Source organism: Spea bombifrons, chromosome 1, assembly GCF_027358695.1.
Source record: "Spea bombifrons isolate aSpeBom1 chromosome 1, aSpeBom1.2.pri, whole genome shotgun sequence".
In the NCBI taxonomy this organism is placed as follows: Eukaryota; Metazoa; Chordata; class Amphibia; order Anura; family Pelobatidae; genus Spea; species Spea bombifrons.
Genome location: NC_071087.1, coordinates 61,005,139 through 61,026,518, shown reverse-complemented (window position 1 = coordinate 61,026,518; position 21,380 = coordinate 61,005,139). Strand labels below are relative to the sequence as shown.

The window sequence follows — 21,380 nt, the reverse complement described above, 5'->3', positions numbered from 1 at the left end:
GTGTATCCATATAAACTATATATCGTTTTTTCAAGGAGAGATAGAGCTTTCGTTTGATACCATAGTTGGATGATTAGCTGGAAATTTAGAATGAGAAATTTAGTAAAAACTAGCGAAGATTAAAAAATTAAACTAATTTTTTTTTACTTTTTCCCTCTGAATCCTCACAAAATTAGGTAAAGTGATGGAAAATCCCCTCCAAGTTTATTAATTCAGGTGTCCTGATTTCAGAAATACCTAATTTATATAGATTTTCCAGACTTTCCTAGCACCAGGGAGCGTTTTATTAGGTGTACAATTTTGTATAATTTTTATGCCTATGGCTTAACGGGTTTGGGGGTTGTGAACGGGGGCAGGAGGGTTATACTGGCTAGATGTTATGCTAGGGCAATGGGAAGTAAGGTTTTTTAATAATTTTTTTATTATCTTTTTTTATATATTTTTTTTAAATTTTTTATTTTAATTTTTTTACATTTGTTTTTATTTTTTATATATTATTTTTACACAGTAATGGTTAGAGGTCCTCCTAGGGACCTCCTGAACATGCCAGTGATGTCACAATGACATCACAGCCCACATTATAATTTTTTTTTGTATTATTTATATTAATATTTTAATGATTTTTTTAATATTATTTTTTAAATGACTAACCGTTTTTTTTTTTTCTGCTTTTCTCTTACAGGACGGGAGGGGGAGTGAGAGAGATGGTTTCTCACTCCCCTCCCCGCGATCCCCCTGCACCGATCACACTGTGATCTCTATGCAGCGTTTCATGCCGGAAGCTGTTACGGGAGATCGGGCAGCAGAAAGCCGGCAATGCCGGCTTCTGCTGCCAGGGGGGAGTCCAGGCTGTCAAACGACAGCCTGGTCTCCCGTGCAGCGGCAGGGATGTGTCCCTGACGCTGCACGAAAGGCTGGACGTACCGGGACGTCCATAGGGGTTTCTTTGTGGGCGTTTTTTGGACGTCCCGGTACGTCTATAGGGGAACTAAGGGGTTAAGCTGGGTAGTACATTGTTTTGTTTGAAATAAATGTGAAAAGGTGAGGGAAAAAATAGATGTATTATCCAAAATATATTCATTAACTTGTCCTGATTTGGAAACCACCCAATAAAGCCAGGATTGTCATCTATTTTGACCAGTATAGGGCAAATATTGCAAGGCATCACGTTTTTAAAATGTAATCTTTTTTCAAATTTGGCATGGTAGGCTAATAACTGCAATAGTTGTCACAGATACTGATTATCCCCCAAAAATGATATGTTTATGAACCGGTGTACAACTAGGTGCCAAGGTGTACAACCAAATTATGTTCACCAACATCCCCCGGTTCCAACAAGGCCTCGCATGTATGGTTAATGCTTTTTTTGAGGAAGCTATGAGGCCAAAACTGGAACATGCGCATTTTTTTTTTTAGAAATTGGTTTGCTGGGCCCATATCCCACTTGGGACATTTTGGAAGCTGCCCACTGTAAATTACCCCATAAAAGTATGTTTATGAACAGTAGACAAGTCAAGGTGCTCAACTAGGGTAATTTTGACAGTTTTCAGGTTTGTAAGTGACAAGTTAAGGCCACTGACATTGACCAGGGAGACCGATCAATAATCAGTGACTTAAAATGTCACCGACAAGTGATCAGGTAATAATTATGGACTTTCAGGTCAGTGCTGTTATTTTTTTTATTTATTTTTTAACTCTTTCAATGCTGATGCAGAGGTGGACTTTCTTGTGTGCTTCTGATCATTCTCCTGCTGCATGACACCACTGCACTTTAGCATTCGGTCCGAATTGATGGCTGTTTTTCTTCAGGACTTTCTGGTAGAGAGCAATATTCATGGTTCCATCAATTATGGCAAGTCACCCAGGTCCTGAAGCACCAAAGAAGCCCCACACCATCACATTACCATTACCGTGTTTTACCCTGAATTTTGACAGACTGGTGGTAGAATTAGTGCATGGAAAATGTTAATACCATTGTTTGAATTACCCTGTGTTGTCTAGTTTTTAAAAATATATGGTTTGAATGGGGGTAAACTGAATTGGCCAGCTAAAAATGTCCCCAATAGGACACAGGTGCAGGATAACTAAATGTATTGCTATAATTAGGAGATGTTGCTGAACATATATCGGGGTATTTCCTTGCAGCACAACACAGCATAGTGCAGGGGTGTCCAACCTGCGGCCCTCCAGCTGCTGCAGGACTACATCCTGTATGGGAGATGTTGTCCTGCAGCAGCTGGAGGGCCGCAGGTTGGACACCCCTGGCATAGTGAATGTGGAAAATAGTGATATACCGTATTTGCTCGATTATAAGACGAGGTTTTTTCAGAGCAAATGCTCTGAAAAATACCCCTCGTCTTCTAATCGGGGTCGTCTTCTAATCAGACCTCAAATAGAGGTCTGATTATGAGACTAAGATCCAGATCCCCCGCACCGCTGCAGGGGACCTGGATCCTCCTGTCTCCCCCCCATTTAACACCCCCCCCACACACACTTACCGGTTCTTCCTGCTGTATTGCCGGGGCAGCGGGTTGACGAAGACAACGTCCGCTGCAGCCGGAAGGAGGTGTGGCTAGCAGCGGGGGTTGTCTGCGTCCGTCGCGCATACCTTCCCCGACTGTCAGAGATCAGAGTTCCCCGCACTGGTGCGGGGAACTCTTATTTCTGACAGCCGGGGAAGGTATGCGCGACGGACGTAGACAAACCCCCGCTGCCAACTCCACCTCCTTCTGGCTGCAGCGGAAGGAGACGCCAACCCGCTGCCCCGGCAATACAGCAGGAAATTGGAAGCACCGGTAAGTGTGTGTGTTAAATGGGAGCATAGGGCATTTCTGGAATGCCTTATACCCCTATATGCCACTCTGGCACTTAGGGGGTTAAAAGGCATATTATGGGTCAGAGTGGCATATAGGGAGGTATAAGGCATTTCAGGAGGCAGAGTGGCGTTAAGGGGCCATTTAATAGAGCACTCTGCCTCCTGAAATGCCTTATACCTCCCTATATGCCACTCTGCCCCATAATATGCCTTTTAACCCCCTAAATGCCAGAGTGGCATATAGGGGTATAAGGCATTTCTGGAGGCAGAGTGCTCTATACAATGCCTTTTAACTCCCTTAATGCCACTCTGCCTCCTGAAATGCCTTATACCTCCCTATATGCCACTCTGCCCCATAATATGTATTTTAACCCCCTAAATGCCAGAATGGGATATAGGGGTATAAGGCATTTCTGGAGGCAGAGTGGCACATAGGGGGTCAAAAGGCATACCATGGGGCACAGTGGCATATAGAGGGTTAAAAGGCATATCATGGGCCACAGTGCATATTGGTGTGGCAAGCCTGGGCGCAGATGTGCGTAACTGGGGGACAGGTTGGAAAATACAAGGAAATAAAAACAAAAATTTTTTTTTTCTTTTTATTAAAAAAAATAGTTTACATGAATTAACATTTACTGGTAAAACTTTTTTCCTTTAGGGTCGTCTTATATTCAGGCTTTTTCCTTTTTTTCCCTAAGTTAATATTCAGATTTTGGGGGTCGTCTTATAATCGGGGTCGTCTTATAATCGAGCAAATACGGTGTGTGTATGTATGTGTTATATATATGTATGTATGTATGTATGTATGTATGTATATATATATATATATATATATATAATATTACTAAATTGCTATGTGTGGTATTCCAAGAAAGCTGTCTTTTTCAAAGCAACATATAACATGTTTAAACGCTGTCAACACAACCAAACAACCGCATATTGAAAAAGGAAAAAATTGCACTGGTCATTGAACCAGGAAAAACCCTGGTGCTTTAGGATTAAAAACCAATTAACTATAAAACCAGAATGACGTATTAAGGGAAAAAATTGGCACTCAGATGGCTACAACATTATTTATAGGGCCGACTGTAATTCTTCGGCTAATCAATGGAATTATGGAAGAGTACTGAAAGGCACTTTTGGGAAACTGAAAAAATATTTTCAAAAATCTTTGATGGAAGATACATCTTGGTGTGCGGGAAAAATGTGTTAATAAATGTGTTAATAACGAACATGTTATACCAAGTCAAAATATATACAGGAGAAAAACAAAAAATAGAAAAATTAAATTGATGCAGCCTAATATACAAGAAAATAAACCAGTTGGACACATTATTAGCGTACAATTACAGGAAATCTTTATAATTAAATGAGAAGACAACTTAAAAACACAATATAAGATTTTACTCATTTTTAGTCCAGTTTAAAATTCCCTCCTGCTTTTTGATAAACATCTTGGATAATTTTAGTGTTTTTCAGTAGAACAATTGCTTAAAATCACTACTGTCTTTAATAAATGGTATCATTATAGTCAGATTATGCCAGGTTGACAGCCAATTTCTTTTTCTGGTGCAAACCGACAAGAGTTGCATTTCAATGACAACAATGCCTTTCCCTATAACCCAGCCATGGATTCACATTCTTCAAAATGGTAAGCTCTAAGCAACATGACTTCTAGTACTGTAAATGCTAGAAAAAATAACATGACACGTGCTATCCCCAAAAGCTATGAATTAAAAAAAATAGTGCAAAAAGATGGAACTGAGTAATTTCTATATCACAGTAAAATGGTCATACAAAAAGTACAGGATAACATAGTGTTAAATAACGAACATACACCCCCATATATTCTTCTTTTTTTTTTTTTTTTTTTGTTTAGTAATTCCCTTGTCTGATATTTTAAATTGTTAGAATTGGTTGTTAATGCTACCTTTTACGTTAGTAACTCTGGGTGTAAAATGTTATTTGCCTTAAACATATTGACTCATCTAGTTTGTCTAGTTTTAGTTTTCATCTAGTTTTTCTACTTACTGTAAGACCTAAAGACTTGTTGCTTGGTTTTGTGTTAAGGTAGCCCTGCTTCCTCCAAGAGTGAAAAAGTCATGCGTTTTGCTTCCTCTTAGAATTCAGGGAGTTTGCTAAGAGTTTCCTGCCTAGCTGGATCCTGACAGCTTTGTATACCAAATCAATATCTCTCTGCTCTGTATTTAACAGTACAATGCAATTCTGATTTCTTAACATGTATATGCGTTGCTCAACCAGGACTTTTCAGGGGGATTTAACCATTTAAACTCTCTGACTTGGCTGTCCATTGCGAAAGGACAAACACGATAAGCTCCTTATGCAAGAATACGAGTCAGAGGTTTTTCCCTCATGTTTCGTTTTTATGGAGACAACTCGGCACTACTTGTGGGAGAATCTCTCTGGGGTTATTAATCTTATTTATTGTTTTTATATAGCGCCATCAAATTCCGTAGTGCTGTACAATGGGTGGACAGGACAAAACAAGTAGTATGTAACATAACAAATTGACTTACAGAGACAACAGGTGAGGGGGCCCTGCTCAAATGAGTTTACAATCTGTTTAAGCACTTATTTTGCATGCAAAAGAACATATGCTGAAAGATCAAAGTCATTGTATAGATATGCCTTAGTTAATATCTGTAGTCATAAATGCGTACATTTTACCAACCTGCCCAGTGTTTTTTCTCTGTTACAAAGTCATGAAAATTACTGTACAAAACTAATGTTAATGTATTTCATACTTATGATTTATAAAACTTTTTTAGGATCTCCCATAACACTTGCATTATAGGCATTTTAGGCATTATAAAGTTGCAATAAAAATTATTCAACCCCCATTGCAAATCAGGTTTATTGTACAAATTTAGACTTTCAGCTGTTTGCAATGAACAAATCAAACAAAAGCTTGAGATAGCTCAAGAGAACGAAAATGATTCACCCCCTGAATAGAACCCTTCACAACGCCACAAATATGCAAACCAGATGCACCTAATCAAGGGCTTCATTAGTTGCGCCAAGTGTGCTTGAGCTGGAACACATGAAATATTTGAACTGCCTAGGAGTTTGTACTGCATGTTAGAAATATGGTCAAGTCAAAACAATGAACAAATCTTTGTTCATATGCTAAGCACCCAGAGACTCTGAACCTAAACTCTAGTTAAAAGCTCTTTTCATGTATGAACAGACGTAATCTGTCTTCTAGCAACACTATTCAAGAAGCACAGTTTAATGTTTACTGTGTAGGGTTTTTTTTTAATATATATCTGTACAGTGTATGGATTTTTTTTGTTACACGTGGGTAAGTTAAAATTTAATAAAAGGTTAGCCTGTATGAGAACTGGCTGTGCTGGAGTTGCAGTTTCCATGGAAGCGCCGTTGTGGGGAAGGGGCCAAAGGCATACGGTTATTGACTGCGTGTTTACTTTGTGAGCAATGGGTCTGGCTGCCTTCAAATTCTCAGATATTGGTCCTAAACCACTCTCATCTGTCACCAACAACAACCCTAATATGTCCTGCCTTTAGGTTTTTCTTTCCCAAGTGCATTCATTGTGGGTGGTTTATTATTCATTTTCTATCACCATTGAACTGCAGTGGCTGCACTCATTCTTCTGATGTGGATAAATTATTAGCCATTTTCTTACCTTAAGGGTATGTACCCTTCAGACTTTACATTGAAAAACTTTTTGTGATATAACAGATAAAACTATATTTAGACAAATCCCTTTTAGCTGAGAGGCAGCAAAGCCAATTCCTGGATCTTAAAGCATGGTTTTCTAAGGTAGTAAGGCTTAGGAACAACATGTTTCTGGCAATTTTCTGTTTCTTCAAACGTTTCCACTTAGGAAAAAATAAAAGCCCAGCTCTCAATCAAAGACCTCTACTATGCTGACCAGCCTAAATACTAGGGCTGCAACTAACGATTATTTTAATAATCGATTAGTTGGCCGATTATTTTGTCGATTAATCGGATAAAAAAAATACATTATTTTAAATTGAAGAAAAATTGCAATAAAAAACGTACAATTTACACTTTCATCTCTTTATTGCATTGGCCTCTCTCTATTCACCTTCTTATTTTACTGACATAATAATAAAAGCTACAAGAACCCAAACACAGTGCTTCTCAAACTAGGTTTTAATACAAAGTTATTAGTAAATATTAATTCATGTTAACTATTTTTCATATTTAATAAAAACTGAGAAAAAAGCCTTGTTTAATTTTTTTTATTTACCAAACTGCCCCCAGTTATGCACATCTGACCCCCAGCTTGCCACTCTGCCCCCATATATGCCTTATACCTCTTATATGCCAGATTCCACTGTGCCCCCTGATATGCCACTGTGCCCCTGATATGCCTTATACTCCTTATATGCCAGTGATATGCAACTGAGCCCCCTGATATACCTTTTACCCCCAGATTTGTTTTATGCCCCCCTGATATGCCTAATATCGATGTCTTCTACCCCCTATATGCCACTGAGCCCCCTGATATACCTTTTACCCCAGATATGTTTATGCCCCCCTGATATTCCTAATATCCATATGCCTTATACCCCCTATATGCCCTAAAAATTCATAATAACCCGCCATACACCACTATAACTCACCCATACACCACTCTGGCTCCTCCCCCTCCCAAACACCACTCTGGCTCCTCCCCCTCCCAAACACCACTCTGGCTCTTCCCCCCTCTCATACTCCACTCTGCCTCCTCCCCCGCCCATACATCACTTTGCCTCCTCCCCTCCCATACATCACTTTGGCTCCTCCCATACACCACTCTGGCTCCTCCCCCTCCCATACTCCACTCTGCCTCCTCCCATACATCACGTTGGCTCCTCCCCCTCCCAAACATCACTTTGCCTCCTCCCCCCTCCCATACTCCACTCTGCCTCCTGTGAACCTCTGTTTCTGACAAGACACCAGGGAGCCGGGTAGAGAGGCAGAGTGGCGTATGAGAGGGGGAGGAGCCAGAGTGGTGTATTGGAGGGTGGCTCCCATACACCCCTCTGCCTCCTCCCCCTCCCATACACCCCTCTGCCTCTCTCCCGGCTCCGTTACTGAAGGCACTTTCATTGCAGCTTCATAGAAGCCACAGTGTAAGTGAAGGGCAGTAACGGAGTCTGTCTGTGCGATGCAGACCCTCACCGGCTATCAGAGAGGATGATTCTCTGTCAGCCGGTGGGGGTCTGCATCGCACAGACAGACTCCGTTACTCACCTTCACTTACACTGAGGCTTCTATGAAGCTGCAGGGAAAGTGCCTAGCAGTAACGGTGCCGGGTAGAGAGGCAGAGTGATGTATGGGAGAGGGAGAGAGACGGAAGTGAGAGACCGGCCGACAGTGAGGGGAATCCAGGTCCCCTGCAGCGTTGCGGGGGATCTGGATTCCGGTGTTATAATCCGATCTCTGTTTGAGGTCGGATTATATAAGGAGAGGAGTTTTTCAGAGCATTTGCTCTGAAAAAAATCTCTTTTTATAATCGATAAAAATCGATCCGATTAATCGATGATGAAAATCGTTGACATCGATTTTTATTATCGATTTTATCGATTAGTTGTTTCAGCCCTACTAAATACCCTCTCATCTAATCCCCCCCTGCCACACACATAAGTCTAGGTTAATGTAATGCTACACTTGTCTTGTCAGCCTTCTTTGAGGACCTCTTTGCACAGGGAGCCCAATACTACTTCAAAGCTTCATCAGTCTTGGACTGGAGCTGCAAAACCCAGCATGGATTCTTGACCTGTTTGAAGTGAAGGGGGGCAAAGCATGGGCCCAGCCTTCTCTGCAGTTGTGCTTCACCACAGGGACATATGCTCACTGGCCACTCTATTAGGTACACCTTGCTAGCACTGCTTTGGACCCCCTTTTGCCTTCAGAACTGCCTTCATTCTTCTACTTTCATACTTTCTATAAGGTGCTGGAAACATTCCTCAGGTTTTGGTCCATGTGGACATGATGGCATCACGCAGTTGCTGCAGATTTGTCGGCTGCATGTCCATGATGCAAATCTCCAGTTCCACCATATCCCAAAGGTGCTCTATTGGAATGAGATCTGGTGACTGTGGAGGCCATTGGAGTACAGTGAACTCGTTGTCATGTTCAAGAAACCAGTTTGAGATGTGACCATTACCATTATCCTGCATGTAGCCATTAGAAGATGAGTACACTTTGGTCATAAAGGGATAAAGGCATGCTCCACTACCCCATTATTTTTAATGGGGTAGTGGGGCATGCCACAATGCCGCTTCCGAGTCCTGGAGTTTCCCCTTAGTGACCCAGATAAGTGGTGCTTTACAGTCTTCTTCCAATTTCGTATTCATTTTTTTATATATGAAAAATGTGATTCTAACAGACTGACATAATAAATTCTGCTAGCGTTTATTAATATTCATCTTATAAAGGAACTTACTACCTTTTACAAACTGTGCTGCAGTCTAGATATACTGTCTTTAGTATCAGCTTACTTCCTAAATGAAACAGGAACTAAGGGTGGAGATAATGGTGTTCATGACTGACTCTTGGTTCTGGCAATTGCAACTGTAAAACTGCCCTGCAGTTAACCCCTTAAGGACCGGGCTCATTTTTCGTTTTGTACCCTGTGGGACCGAGGCTAGTTCTATAATTGGTGCATGGAAAGGGTTAAAATAACAGCATTTGGAATACCCTGGGGTGTCTAGTTTTCAAAAATATATGGTTTGAATGGGTTAAATTGAGTTAACCCGCTTCAAAGATATTCCAAAGAGGAGATGGAGGCAGAATGACCAAATGACCACCTGAATTACGCATGCCCCAAAAGTAGCCTTTTACCAGCCAAACAATCTGACAAACCCATGCATGTGGGGTATCGCTGTACTCAGGAGATGTTCCTGAACACATATTGGGGGGTTGTTTGACAGTGGCATATACCAGGACCTGTATATCTATAACTAAATTACAATTTGTGTGAAAACAAATAAAAGAGAGAGAGAGAGAGAAATGGGGGCATAGGGTATTTCTGGAGTGGCGTTAAGGGGGCATTTAATAGAGCACTCTGCCTCCTGAAATGCCTTATACCTCCCTATATGCCACTCTGCCCCATAATATGCATTTTAACCCCCTAAATGCCTGAATGGGATATAGGGGTATAAGGCATTTCTGGAGGCAGAGTGGCACATAGGGGGTCAAAAGGCATACCATGGGGCACAGTGGCATATAGAGGGTTAAAAGGCATATCATGGGCCACAGTGCCATATTGGAGTGGCAAGCCTGGGGGCAGATGTGCGTAACTGGGGGACAGGTTGGAAAATACAAGAAATAAAAACAAAAAAAATATTTTTCTCAATCGTAGCTTTTATTAAAAAAAATAGTTTACATGAATTAACATTTACTGGTAAAACTTTTTTTCCTATAGGGTCGTCTTATATTCAGGCTTTTTCTTTTTTTCCTAAGTTAATATTCAGATTTTGGGGGGTCGGTAAATACGGTATAAATGTTATGCTCGGTTAGATGAGTTGCTATAAGGAAATGGGGGGGCAATCTGCAGAGTGACTGCAGGGAGGGACTGGGAGGCAGAAAGGGGCATGGCCAATCGTCAGAGTGACTGCAGGGAGGGACTGGTAAGTAGTAACTGCTGCTGTGAGTCACACTGAATGAAATGGATTATAAAACCCTCATTTTATAATCAGTAAAAATCAATTCAACCAATCGATAATGAAAGTTGTTGCCAACAACTTTCATTATCGATTAGTTGTTGCAGCCCTACTTTTTTTTTTTTTTTTTAAACTTGTTTAGAAATGGTGATGTGCATCATTTTAATATTTAACTCCAAAATAGATTACCATACCAGGCATATAAAGTGTTTCCAAAAACCAGGTAAATACCAGAATTCTTTTATTTTTTTTCTTTCTTTCCTTTCCTTATACTAAATGATAGTTTAGAGATTTTGTGGGGTTGCACTTAATGAGCTAGTAGTCAATCACAGTTGAATTAAGACATAGGAAAACCCAAACACTGCTCTGGTCAATTATGGGGAAACATGGTAAAAACAACAACAAACCCCCCCTGGTCCTGGAAGGGATTAATTCTCTGGAATATTAGGAATTCCACAGTTGTAGTATTTGGCGTAATTAATATCCTTAACGTTACTCACTGCAGAACAAAGCCTTAGCCTTCAGTAAGTAGTGCTGTAGAGGTGACCTCTAGGAGTACTCTCCTAAACCAAACTGGGGGCACATTCCTCCTTGCCTTTCAGTACGTTTGTGACCTATACAATTGCACAAGATGCCTTGATACTCCCTAATCTTTTGGATAGTTTAGTTTCTAGAACCGCCATATGGAGTTTGATTAATAATCCGAGAAAAATGTAAACAAACTTGAGTGTAATGGCTTCAGTTGCGTGTTTGTTATCTCGCTGTTTATTTGTAAGACAGCTTGTCAGATTGACCTCTACATTATTCAGGCACAAGCGTCGAAGCACTCTAGAGCTGAGCTTTCCAATTAGCCCTTTGTATGCTAGTACAGAAGTAGCTAAAACTACATATGTTTATATTTTTCCAAAGATTAACATTTCTGTTAAAAACAATCACAAATCATTTTGAATGAGCAGTAAAACTGTTTTACAGCCTCCCTGTACAATGCAGTTTTTTTGTTTTGGTGTAAAATGCCGGACAGTGATGCTTGGGGTCTTTCTGTTCGGTGAACTAGCGAGTGGGTCTGCTCAGTAGATTAGCTTTTCAGTGGTATTAATGTATTGGGGGCTGGCTTCTGCTCTGAACCAGAGGAAGCTGCATTGGTAGCACTCAGAGCTGGCCCTAGAATGTCTTCTGCTCGAGACAATGTCTTCAGTGCCCCCCTATTGAATATCCTTGTGTACAAACATAGGGAAGAGCCTTGTGACTGAGCTTTTGGCAGCCAGCTTGGCTTCTTCCTATACGATGATCTGACCCAAGTGGCAGCACTGACTGAATAGAGAAAGCAAGTTCTGTGAAAGTACATGGTAATGTAGAATAGACCAAAATATTTATCTTTATTCCTGTAGGGCAAAATGCATAAACTGAGAATGTAGGTTACAGAGTGGATTTTACTTGTATATCATGACATACAATGATGTCATAAATCGAGAAGTAAAATGTTAGATTTTTTTCTTAACTGTTGGTTAAACACTGCTAATGCAACTTTGCCTTTGCAACTGAAGTGTTCATGCAGCTGTCTGCTTGCTTTAATTCAGCGTTCACTTTATTATGGCTTTAAAATGATAAAATAGCGATGTATTTTTTCCAGTTTAACCTTGTTTATCCTCTCTTGTTATAGTTGGCCCTCTCCGTGTTGAATTTTCCATCTCTGTGGATTTGGAAGAAGTAAGGAGGACTAATCCAAGTGTTCGAGAGGGTGGTCGCTACACTCCAGAGGACTGTAAAGCTCTGCAGAAAGTAGCACTTATCATACCGTTTAGGAACAGAGATGAACACTTGAAGTATTGGCTGTATTATTTGCATCCGATTCTCCAGAGACAGCAATTGGATTATGGAGTATACGTTATAAATCAGGTACTATACTGTTTGCATTTATGACCTAACTGAAACTTTCTGTTTTGTGACTAATCTTATCAGCCCGGGGTAGCTGAAACTGCCTAATTCATAGTTCGATTACTTGGAACTCGGTGACTTAACTGTGAATTAACTATGAATTATACAAGGATATAAAACAGCATTTATATATTGGATAAAGCTCACATTCCCCTCCCCCCCTCCAACACTCAATAGAGCCTCCTGGCCTAGTAGTCCTGCATGTCTCAATATGGAGGTCTGTGTTTCATCATGAACAACGGCACTGAAGGCTGCACTCAGCTTGGCTTACAAGCTGGAGGAGATTGATTCTTCGGATTCAGATCTCTACCACCCGGCGCTGAGTGTCGGGATGAAACACAGACAACTTTGCTGACGAGGTTTCTAAGTTGAATTGGACCCTTAAATTGGAAAGAAACCGAGCCAGTAGCTGGCTGAGCTAATGAAGCCTGAAGGATGGAAATCCGTGCCTGTGACTATCCGTGTGTAATTGTTTGTAAGTAGGTTGTTTGATTCTACACATTAGCACTGTGACTTCTTGTGTGAGTTTATGTGCATTGTGTAAGCATTCCTGGTAGCCTCGCACAAGAAGTTCATGCAGAAGCGCTTATTCTCTGGGTTGCGGCATGCCCCTCTTCCCCTCCAACAACTGGTGTTGGTGAGACCTCATCTTGCAAGGGGGGTTACCAGGTATTTGTGTAAGTGATTGTGAGTGATGTGGGTTATATGTCTATGTACAATGTGCGTTCTGTTCTTGTGTTATTGCTGTGAGTTTTTTGCGTCTCGTTGTGTACATCTTAACGCTACTAGCTTTGTGTCTGACTGTAATTTGTGTAAATACAGTGAAGTGCCTGACAAAAGGAAAATATGCTCTTGCATCCTATAATTAAACATAGCTGTTGGATTTTTTGGAGCTGTTTTGGAGTGCCAAGTGCATTTACGTATGTGTAGCCCCAGAAACTTGTGCCCAACTGAGTTCAACAGCCTTGGCTTCAACATTGGATAGGGTGCTCCCTAATGCTAACTTACAAAAAATAATGACCCTATCGTATGGGGTTGATATGGCTTGAGTATTCACAAAACTGTGTGTGTGTATGTATGTGTAAAAAATATGTGTACACACACACACACACACACACACACACACACCCCCGTATATCCATTCCAAGTACCAATATCATGCACAAGTAATAATGGTAATGTTTTGAGTCCCCATAGTTCTGGTTGGTTGTTGGTCTTCACCTTGATAATAATCTATTTTAATGCTTGCCATCCCCTGACCATTGTGAGCCTGAGCTGACCTGCATGTCCTTTTAGAATTTTTTTTCTAATGCAGGCAATTTCAAACAAACTGAAATTCCCTAATGACTAAACGAGGTGCAGCCTTTGGTGAAAGTGGGTAGTTACCATTAAAAGTAAGGAATTGTTTGCTGATTCAGCTGAAACACTGGTATCTAGTTTATGGGCAGAAAAGATGCCCGATGGAGTGCACCAGAATACAGTAAATAAGCTTTTTCCGTCACTTAAAGGGAATCTTCCAACAAAATATTAGAAGTAAGTTCTTCATTGCTAAACTGCACTATGCATACAGCTTTGTATTCAGTGGTCAATGAAAAATATTGATTTGTAGGTCTTATGTTTATCTTACATCTTATCTTACACATCAAATGCTTGATATTCAGTATATTTATTGGGTGGCAACAGTCATGTAACATCCCTTTATCCCATACAATAAAACTTTCACAGCAGTAAAGTCCACTGGTTGCTCAACACAGGGCTTTCCACATTGGGTGATATTACATTTTATTTGTAGGGCACCAGCACATTCCGTAGTGCTGCTAATATAGGGAGGATGAAAATTAACAATAACAGACAAATTACCAATTTTGTTGTTAATTTTAACATTATGTAGACAGTTACTCAATGCAGCTAGAAAAGCTGCCTAATCACCATAGCAACTAATGAAACTGTACTGTCTGCGGTTAAAGTTTTGTTGGTTGCCATGGTAAGAAGACCACTTTTCAGACTTGCATAATACCCTTCCCTCAATTAGGTTTACTTAATAAGCCATATATAGTAACCCCACGCAGACCGTGCAGATATGCCCTTATTATATGCTTTATGCACCTTTGGACATATTGCCAGAATCTGATGGCATGGCTGGAACATTGTTAACCTGGAGCATTAATACATTTTACAGACAATGGCTGTGAATTTGTGTTGTGTAAATAAATAGGCTCACTTTTCCCCTGTAGGTGCTCTTGTTCCAAACTTCTTGTTGAAAGAAAAACGATACTTCTATAAAGCATGTAGCTGACGTGTGGTGGTTAATGTGGTGGTTAATGTAGAAAAGAACATGGTGCAACCTGTGTCTCTGAAGTATTGTGTTTCTTGGAAACCTGCGTGTAGAGGGTGTGGAGATACCATTGGGATACGAAGCGTGTAATTTTTGAAATCTTGTTCATGGATAAATAGTGGCTGGGTTATCAAATTAGTCACAGGGACATGCAGGAAGAAAAGAATGTAAATCATCCTTGTTTTCGCTTCAAATTGACGATGTGAACCCGTCATTTAAGCAAATTTGCAGGTGCATTTTAAATGCGTTATTAAAAATACTCTTGCGTACATTAATATAATGTACTAGTGACACTTGCAAAACTTTTTTTTTTTCTTCCATGTATGTTTTCTTTCCCACAAGTGCTCCATTTGTTTCTTTATAGTTGCTTGGTGGGTTTTTTGCATGGCACCAGGGCTTTGTATTTGTAATTTTTTTTTTTGCTTTAAAAAAAACACAGTAATTTTCCATTCCGCTGTATGTAGATGTAATTTAGCTAATGAAGCCAGAGAAACATTCAGCAAGGCACATGGAGACTGTTCTTAATATATTAACTTTATTATCATTAAAAAAAAAAAATGCATGCAGCATTTCACTAAACTATACATTATAAATGGTATTTTTTAGAATGTTGGGACTTTGCTCCAGAAATACGAATTGCTATTAATAAGAATATCTATGAAGTTAGTCAGCTAAAGATTAAATGTTTCATGAGAATCTTTCTTTATTGCATACAGTATGTATATGTCTCATCACAGAGCTAATCATTCTCCTATTAACTCTTATTGGCACAAACAGCCAATAACGGTTGGGTTGAGAAGGGTGTAAACTGACGGGGGAATATACCTTATGTCGGCAAACTAGCTCAGATCTCAGTGTTCATGCAATTAAATGTGATCATTTTACTTAGCTTCAGTTAGTTTAGCATGGAGAAAGCCCTGTGTCAGGAACGTCCAACGCCCAGGATGGAGAATACGGAATAGACGCGAAAACACTTGCAGGTGTTTCAGGAGAACTGCGAATTAATAATTGTGAGCAAGTGGTCCAAGATCCAGCGAATGCTGTGCGCAAGCACAAAGTCCATAAAACTATGGCTGTGACTAAACCAAGGAGAAAGAAACGCCAAGGAGAGGATGAGCCATAGAAAAGGGTATAAACGCACCCCAAAGCGTAAAAACGTTGGGACAAGAAATAGATCTCAGGAAAAAAAAAATGTATTAATAAATAACGTTTTATTTACAAATGCTAAGCCTGGAAACTTATGTGTAGGTCTGCAGACAAATGTTTTGGGGGACAATATAAAATAAAACCTGCTTTTCTTCATTGTCGCACAGCACTGTATGTAGTACTAAGGTTGTCTTTAAAATACACCTGGGAGCCTGCAGTCTCTAGGTGAAGCATCAGCCCCTAGCAACTCACCCATCTCTTCAAAGTCTGTGCGTAGCCGTGCCTCTATGGATAGCTCGCCCCTCCCTGTGTCACGGTCTCTCACACTTCCTGCCTACCAGCAAGTAGCCAGACCAGGAAGTCTGGTTTCCTATGCATTTTGGAAGAATGCATATTAAATTACTCGGGAGGGACATTAGCCTGTCCCTTTTAAATATTGATTTACTTATAAATGCTATGTATAATGACACTTTTTTTTAAATTAACCCTAAACCCCATTTTTATTTTATCTTAAACAGTGCAAAAATCAATACAGGATTACAAACAATACAACATCAGCAAACTAGATATTATTGTTACAGGTAGCATTTGTTTTTTTAATCTCATAACATGACCTAGTTTTGTCTAATTTCTTTGAGAAATCTTTGAAGTGAGTAGTAATCATATCATCAGAGAAATACAAAAAAAAAAAATCTGACGGCTATGCGTGATTTAAAAAAAAAAAAATTTTGATCACTAACTGAATTTTTGTGAAAATATTTTAGATTACAGGTTTTCCAATTGCATCCAAGGCATACAGACAGATTTGTTGAGTTAACTCACAGGCCACATCTCCTCAATAGGGTTAGTTAATATACCAAAAGGTATGTTTAAAGTGTTTGCTGCTAAAGCCAATAAATAGGTAAATAGAAATATGGGCACAATAGCCTACATGGTTTTTAAATGACCCGTAAATGAAGGCACTTAAAGGATTTTAAGAGCATTAGTAAGAAATGACTGCCAATGTTCATGAAAACATATCTTATAGTTTGTGCATGCAACTTGAAGGATAGTCTTATAAACTATTTTTGTTTTTCTTTACAAGGATGGAGAGAGTACTTTCAATCGTGCTAAGCTGTTAAATATTGGATACATGGAAGCTTTGAAAGAGTACGATTATAACTGCTTTGTGTTCAGTGATGTTGACCTTATCCCGATGGATGACCGGAACATCTACAAGTGCTTTAGCCAGCCCAGGCACCTGTCTGTGTCCATGGATAAGTTTGGATTTGGGTAAGTAACCATTTATATTGTTTGCAGCACTTAGTGCTTTATTATGCTTGTATCTTCCTTTTAATTCCAAGATGATCATATATGGGGTTGGGGATCTTCTCTGTCATAGATAGGGGAAGTACTTTACGTTCACTGGAGTTTTTATCTTTCTTATAGTTTTTGCTTGATCTTGCTTACCTGTGTATTTGTATGTTTTGAGGTTCAGAAATTGTTGTTTCTAGAGAGTTAATTCCTAAAACCGTTCTGTATTAAATGTTACAAGTGTTTAACATACCAAATCAATGTTCTCATCGTTCCTGTACAAAGCAAGGGGAACGCAATCAAATAATGCAGGACAAGCCTTATAGTTGGGTAACCTCCTGTAAACATCTGGACCGTTCACAAAAGCAACTGACTTTGAAGTGTAATTTAGTATACAGTAGTGAAAGCCCTGAGCATAGTTTGTTGAGATCTGAGCTAAAAAGCAGAACCACGTACATACGTCATCATTAGTAGGGGGAGGGGAGCTAAAAATCATGCTACTGTTTAACCCCACAAAAAAGGAAAAAGCCAGTGAATAACAGTTTGAGTGGCTGTATTCCCCCCCCCTTCTTCCTGCTGGGTAAAATGAGTATTATGTTCAGGGGGTGCCTTTAAGGCATTTACAATTTCCATTGCCATCTCTACAAAGTATGTGTAATTCTAGCAATGTTGCTTTTTTCCCTGTTCATTCTAGATTGCCCTACAATCAATATTTTGGAGGTGTATCTGCTTTAAGCAAGAACCAGTTTGAAAGGATAAATGGATTTCCCAACGATTATTGGGGCTGGGGTGGCGAAGATGATGATATATACAACCGGTGAGAGAGATTACTTTACAGCATCTTGTATTTAATGATCTATAAGAAATGGAAAAATACGTTTAAAATAACATTCAGTGTAAAGCGAGGCAAATTAATCATCCCTTTTGTGTTTTAGTGAATCTCGTTTATAGCACTAAAAATAAGTCTTTATTTTGTATTGAAATGTATTGCTAGGAAAGAATTTCAAAAAAATGATACATATATTGGAAAGTTAAGGAAGTATAAATTCACGTTATACACATTCATAATAGGTGTATAAGTGAACCTCGCTTCCCCTAAACTCAAATTTTACAGTGTAGCACCTCTTAACCACTTGCACCAGAATTGCTCTTTATACAAAATCCTTATAGTTTGTGTATGTCCTGAATCGTTAACCTCTTGAGAGAAAAAAGACAGAACCAAATGTATAAGATTCTAGCTGAGAGGTTGCAAATACTGAACACGTAATTGACTAGAATGAAAATAAGACTTGGAAGAAAAAAAAAACGGCAAGGTTGCAAGGTATTTTTATTTGTCCTAGACAAATGGCTGGAAAATGCATAGATCATAAGAAATTATAAAACATCACATTTATGGTTGCCTTTAATGCACAAAAGTACATTTTAACCCCTTTAATGACAAAGCCCATACATGTACGGGCTCAAAATGCATTGTTTTCAATGGGTTTAGGAACCGCCCATTGTCCTTAAGGGGTTAAAGTGAGACAGTGAGAAGAATGTTTTAAAAAAAAAAAATCTATCCAGACTCTTCTTTTGTGAATATAGAAACAAAAGAAACCACCTTCACGTGAATGCGATAATAAGTAAATAAATATATACCCTACACGTTCTGCTGCTCCCAAACACCACCACTCACAAGTGTTCACAAAATTAGTATGTCGAAAAAGGGGCGCATGAACATGTGGAAAAAATATATAATAGTGTAATAAATTCAAAACAAAATTTAAATAAATGTGTTAAGTGCACTCACAAACGTACTTCATACGCCCCTTTTTCGACATACACTTTTCATTTGTGAATGACAGCCTCGAGGAAATGTTTGACAATATTGTTATATTTGCCCTAGCTTGTACTCTACTACCTAATTTCTTTCTTTCTATGTCTACTTCTCTATGTAATTTTAGTTTTTTTGTACTTTAAATTTTCTTACAGTATTGTGAGCAGAGGTATGTCAATCTCCCGTCCAGATGCTATAACTGGAAAATGCAGAATGATCCGTCATAACCGGGATACAAAAAATGAGCCAAACCCTAAAAGGTAAGTTGTATATTGTCCCTCCCTTTGAGCCATACAGTGGGTTGCTACTTTCGTTGTTATCCAGTTGGCTAGGTCACTTGACGGATTTCCTCTTACTTGTGGCACAGTACAAAAACCACAGAAAAAAAAAAAAACGTGCCAGATCTTGCTTGTTTTACATAAGAGGAAATCGCAAACCTGCAACTATGTAGTATACATCCAAAAATAAAAGCATGGCAAAGTGTAGAACAAAAGAATTCTGATCCCGAAGGCGGAATAGTTACCACGTGTTGAAAATAACAATACTACAAATTTGGTATGGTTTTGCATTGCTAGCAAATAAGGTGTTTTGTTGACATGTGCCATCAGTTTTTGTGCAATAACAGAACTCCTACGCTGCCAATCCCGGTCAAAACATTGTAATGCCCCTAGTGTATTTTCCTTGAAAGTGCTGTGACTTCTGAAATAGAAATTATGAAATAGACTAAGCTTTTTTTATTATTATACTGACTTTTAAAAAAAAAATTCAAATGTGCATCTGATGCGTTGCGGGCGCGTAACCACACTGGTTTTGTTATCTTATGTAAGATACCTATTTTATTGAAACATATGGTAACGCATTTCTGTATATTCCACATAATGCACAAGTTAATAAAAGAAAAACATTTTCTTTACTACAACCCACAATTAGTTTTGCAATTAAACCAGCAGCACTATGTGATTGTGGAAAAGAATAGTCCTTAAACCTAAATGTTTAATGCCGGTTTTCAGCAGCAACAATCACACTTTTTTCTTCTTCTAGCAAAAATAGAAACTAAGTAGATTTATATTCTTATATGTGTTGAATTACAGAAATAGCTATAAGTCACAAACTCTTGTATACTGCACCATTTGAATGAGGTATTTAATGTTTCAGATTTATATATTTGTAATTTTTTTAATTTTTTTTATGTGCAGATTTGACCTCATAGGAAAAACAAGACTAACCATGAATTCTGATGGGTTAAACTCTCTCACATACAAGGTTATCAAAACAGAAAAGTATCCTTTGTACACAAAAATCACAGTGGATGTTGGTCCTTCACCCAGCTAACCTTCCCTGAAACCGAATCAATCAATCAAATGGAAAATTCAGGAGTTTTTCTATCAATCAATGTGCTGGAAACTTGCCACCTATTTTTATATTATGTGATGTTGTGGACTGTGATAAGCATCTGCACGTGTTCTGTGGTCTTAAGATCTACAGTGTGCTGTTTGTTCGTATTTAAGTGGCTTAGAAAGCCTTAAAACCAACTTGTCTATTTCTGACCAGGAAGGAAATCATATAGCCAAGTGTTTCTGTATAGACAATGCTGCTATGTACAGTTTGTATGTTTACATGATCACACAGCTTTAAATGTTACAAGGTAATATTCACCGTCAGAACATTTACTTTGAATCCTTTGTATCCTAGCAGCTTTATAGAAATAACTTTCAAAGCCATTTCTGTTATGGGAAATTGAAACCTTTTAAGAAGTGCTCAAATCTTTTGGGTGTCAGAAGTGTCACACCCAGCAACAGCTGTGAGAATTTTTCCTTTTTCACCCTCCTGTGGTGTTGGGATGACGTGTGGGTGGAGGGAGGGCGAGCGTGGGGTGAGTGACGCATGGTGTTTTGGAAGGTCACAAACAGCAAAGTGTTGAGTTTGTGTGTTTGTATTAAATGTGGCTACCTGGTCAGATTTCCTACATATCAATGTTTGAGTGGTATCTTACTGACCCTGTAGTTACATGGTGAATCCAGGTCTTCTGTTGAATTCAGGGGGAAAAACCCTATGCTTGCATAGGGTGCAAAATATGTGCACATATATTTAATTAGTATGCAAGCTTTTCAATAAATGGTATATAGTTTGTTAGCTTACTGTTTTATGGATTGTAGTCATTGGCAACAATAGCCCATTAAGGATATGTAGGATTCTTAACCCCTTAATGACAGTCTGTACATGTACGGGCTCAAAATGCATTGTTTTCAATGGGTTTTGGGACTGCCCATTGTCCTTAAGGGGTTAATGGACATTTCTGAATGCAAACATTAAGTCATGCAGTTAAAACCATGGCATCCTCTCAACTGTGATCTTTCCCTTACAGGACTCTGTTTAACCCC

At 39.1% G+C, this 21,380-nt stretch overlaps 1 protein-coding gene across 2 annotated transcripts in view; it reads left to right on the top strand.

The window, feature by feature from the left end:
• The window catches only part of B4GALT1 (beta-1,4-galactosyltransferase 1), a 30,947-nt gene extending 10,503 nt beyond the window's left edge, over positions 1-20,444 (top strand). For both annotated transcript variants that reach the window (XM_053462025.1, XM_053462035.1), the window contains exons 3-7: positions 12,135-12,370; positions 16,975-17,162; positions 17,878-18,000; positions 19,155-19,259; positions 20,196-20,444. In XM_053462025.1, the coding sequence (XP_053318000.1) occupies positions 12,135-12,370; positions 16,975-17,162; positions 17,878-18,000; positions 19,155-19,259; positions 20,196-20,331 (788 nt within the window). In that variant the 3' untranslated portion in view covers positions 20,332-20,444. The remainder of the gene's footprint in view (positions 1-12,134; positions 12,371-16,974; positions 17,163-17,877; positions 18,001-19,154; positions 19,260-20,195) is intronic.
• The last annotated feature ends 936 nt before the right edge of the window (positions 20,445-21,380 follow it).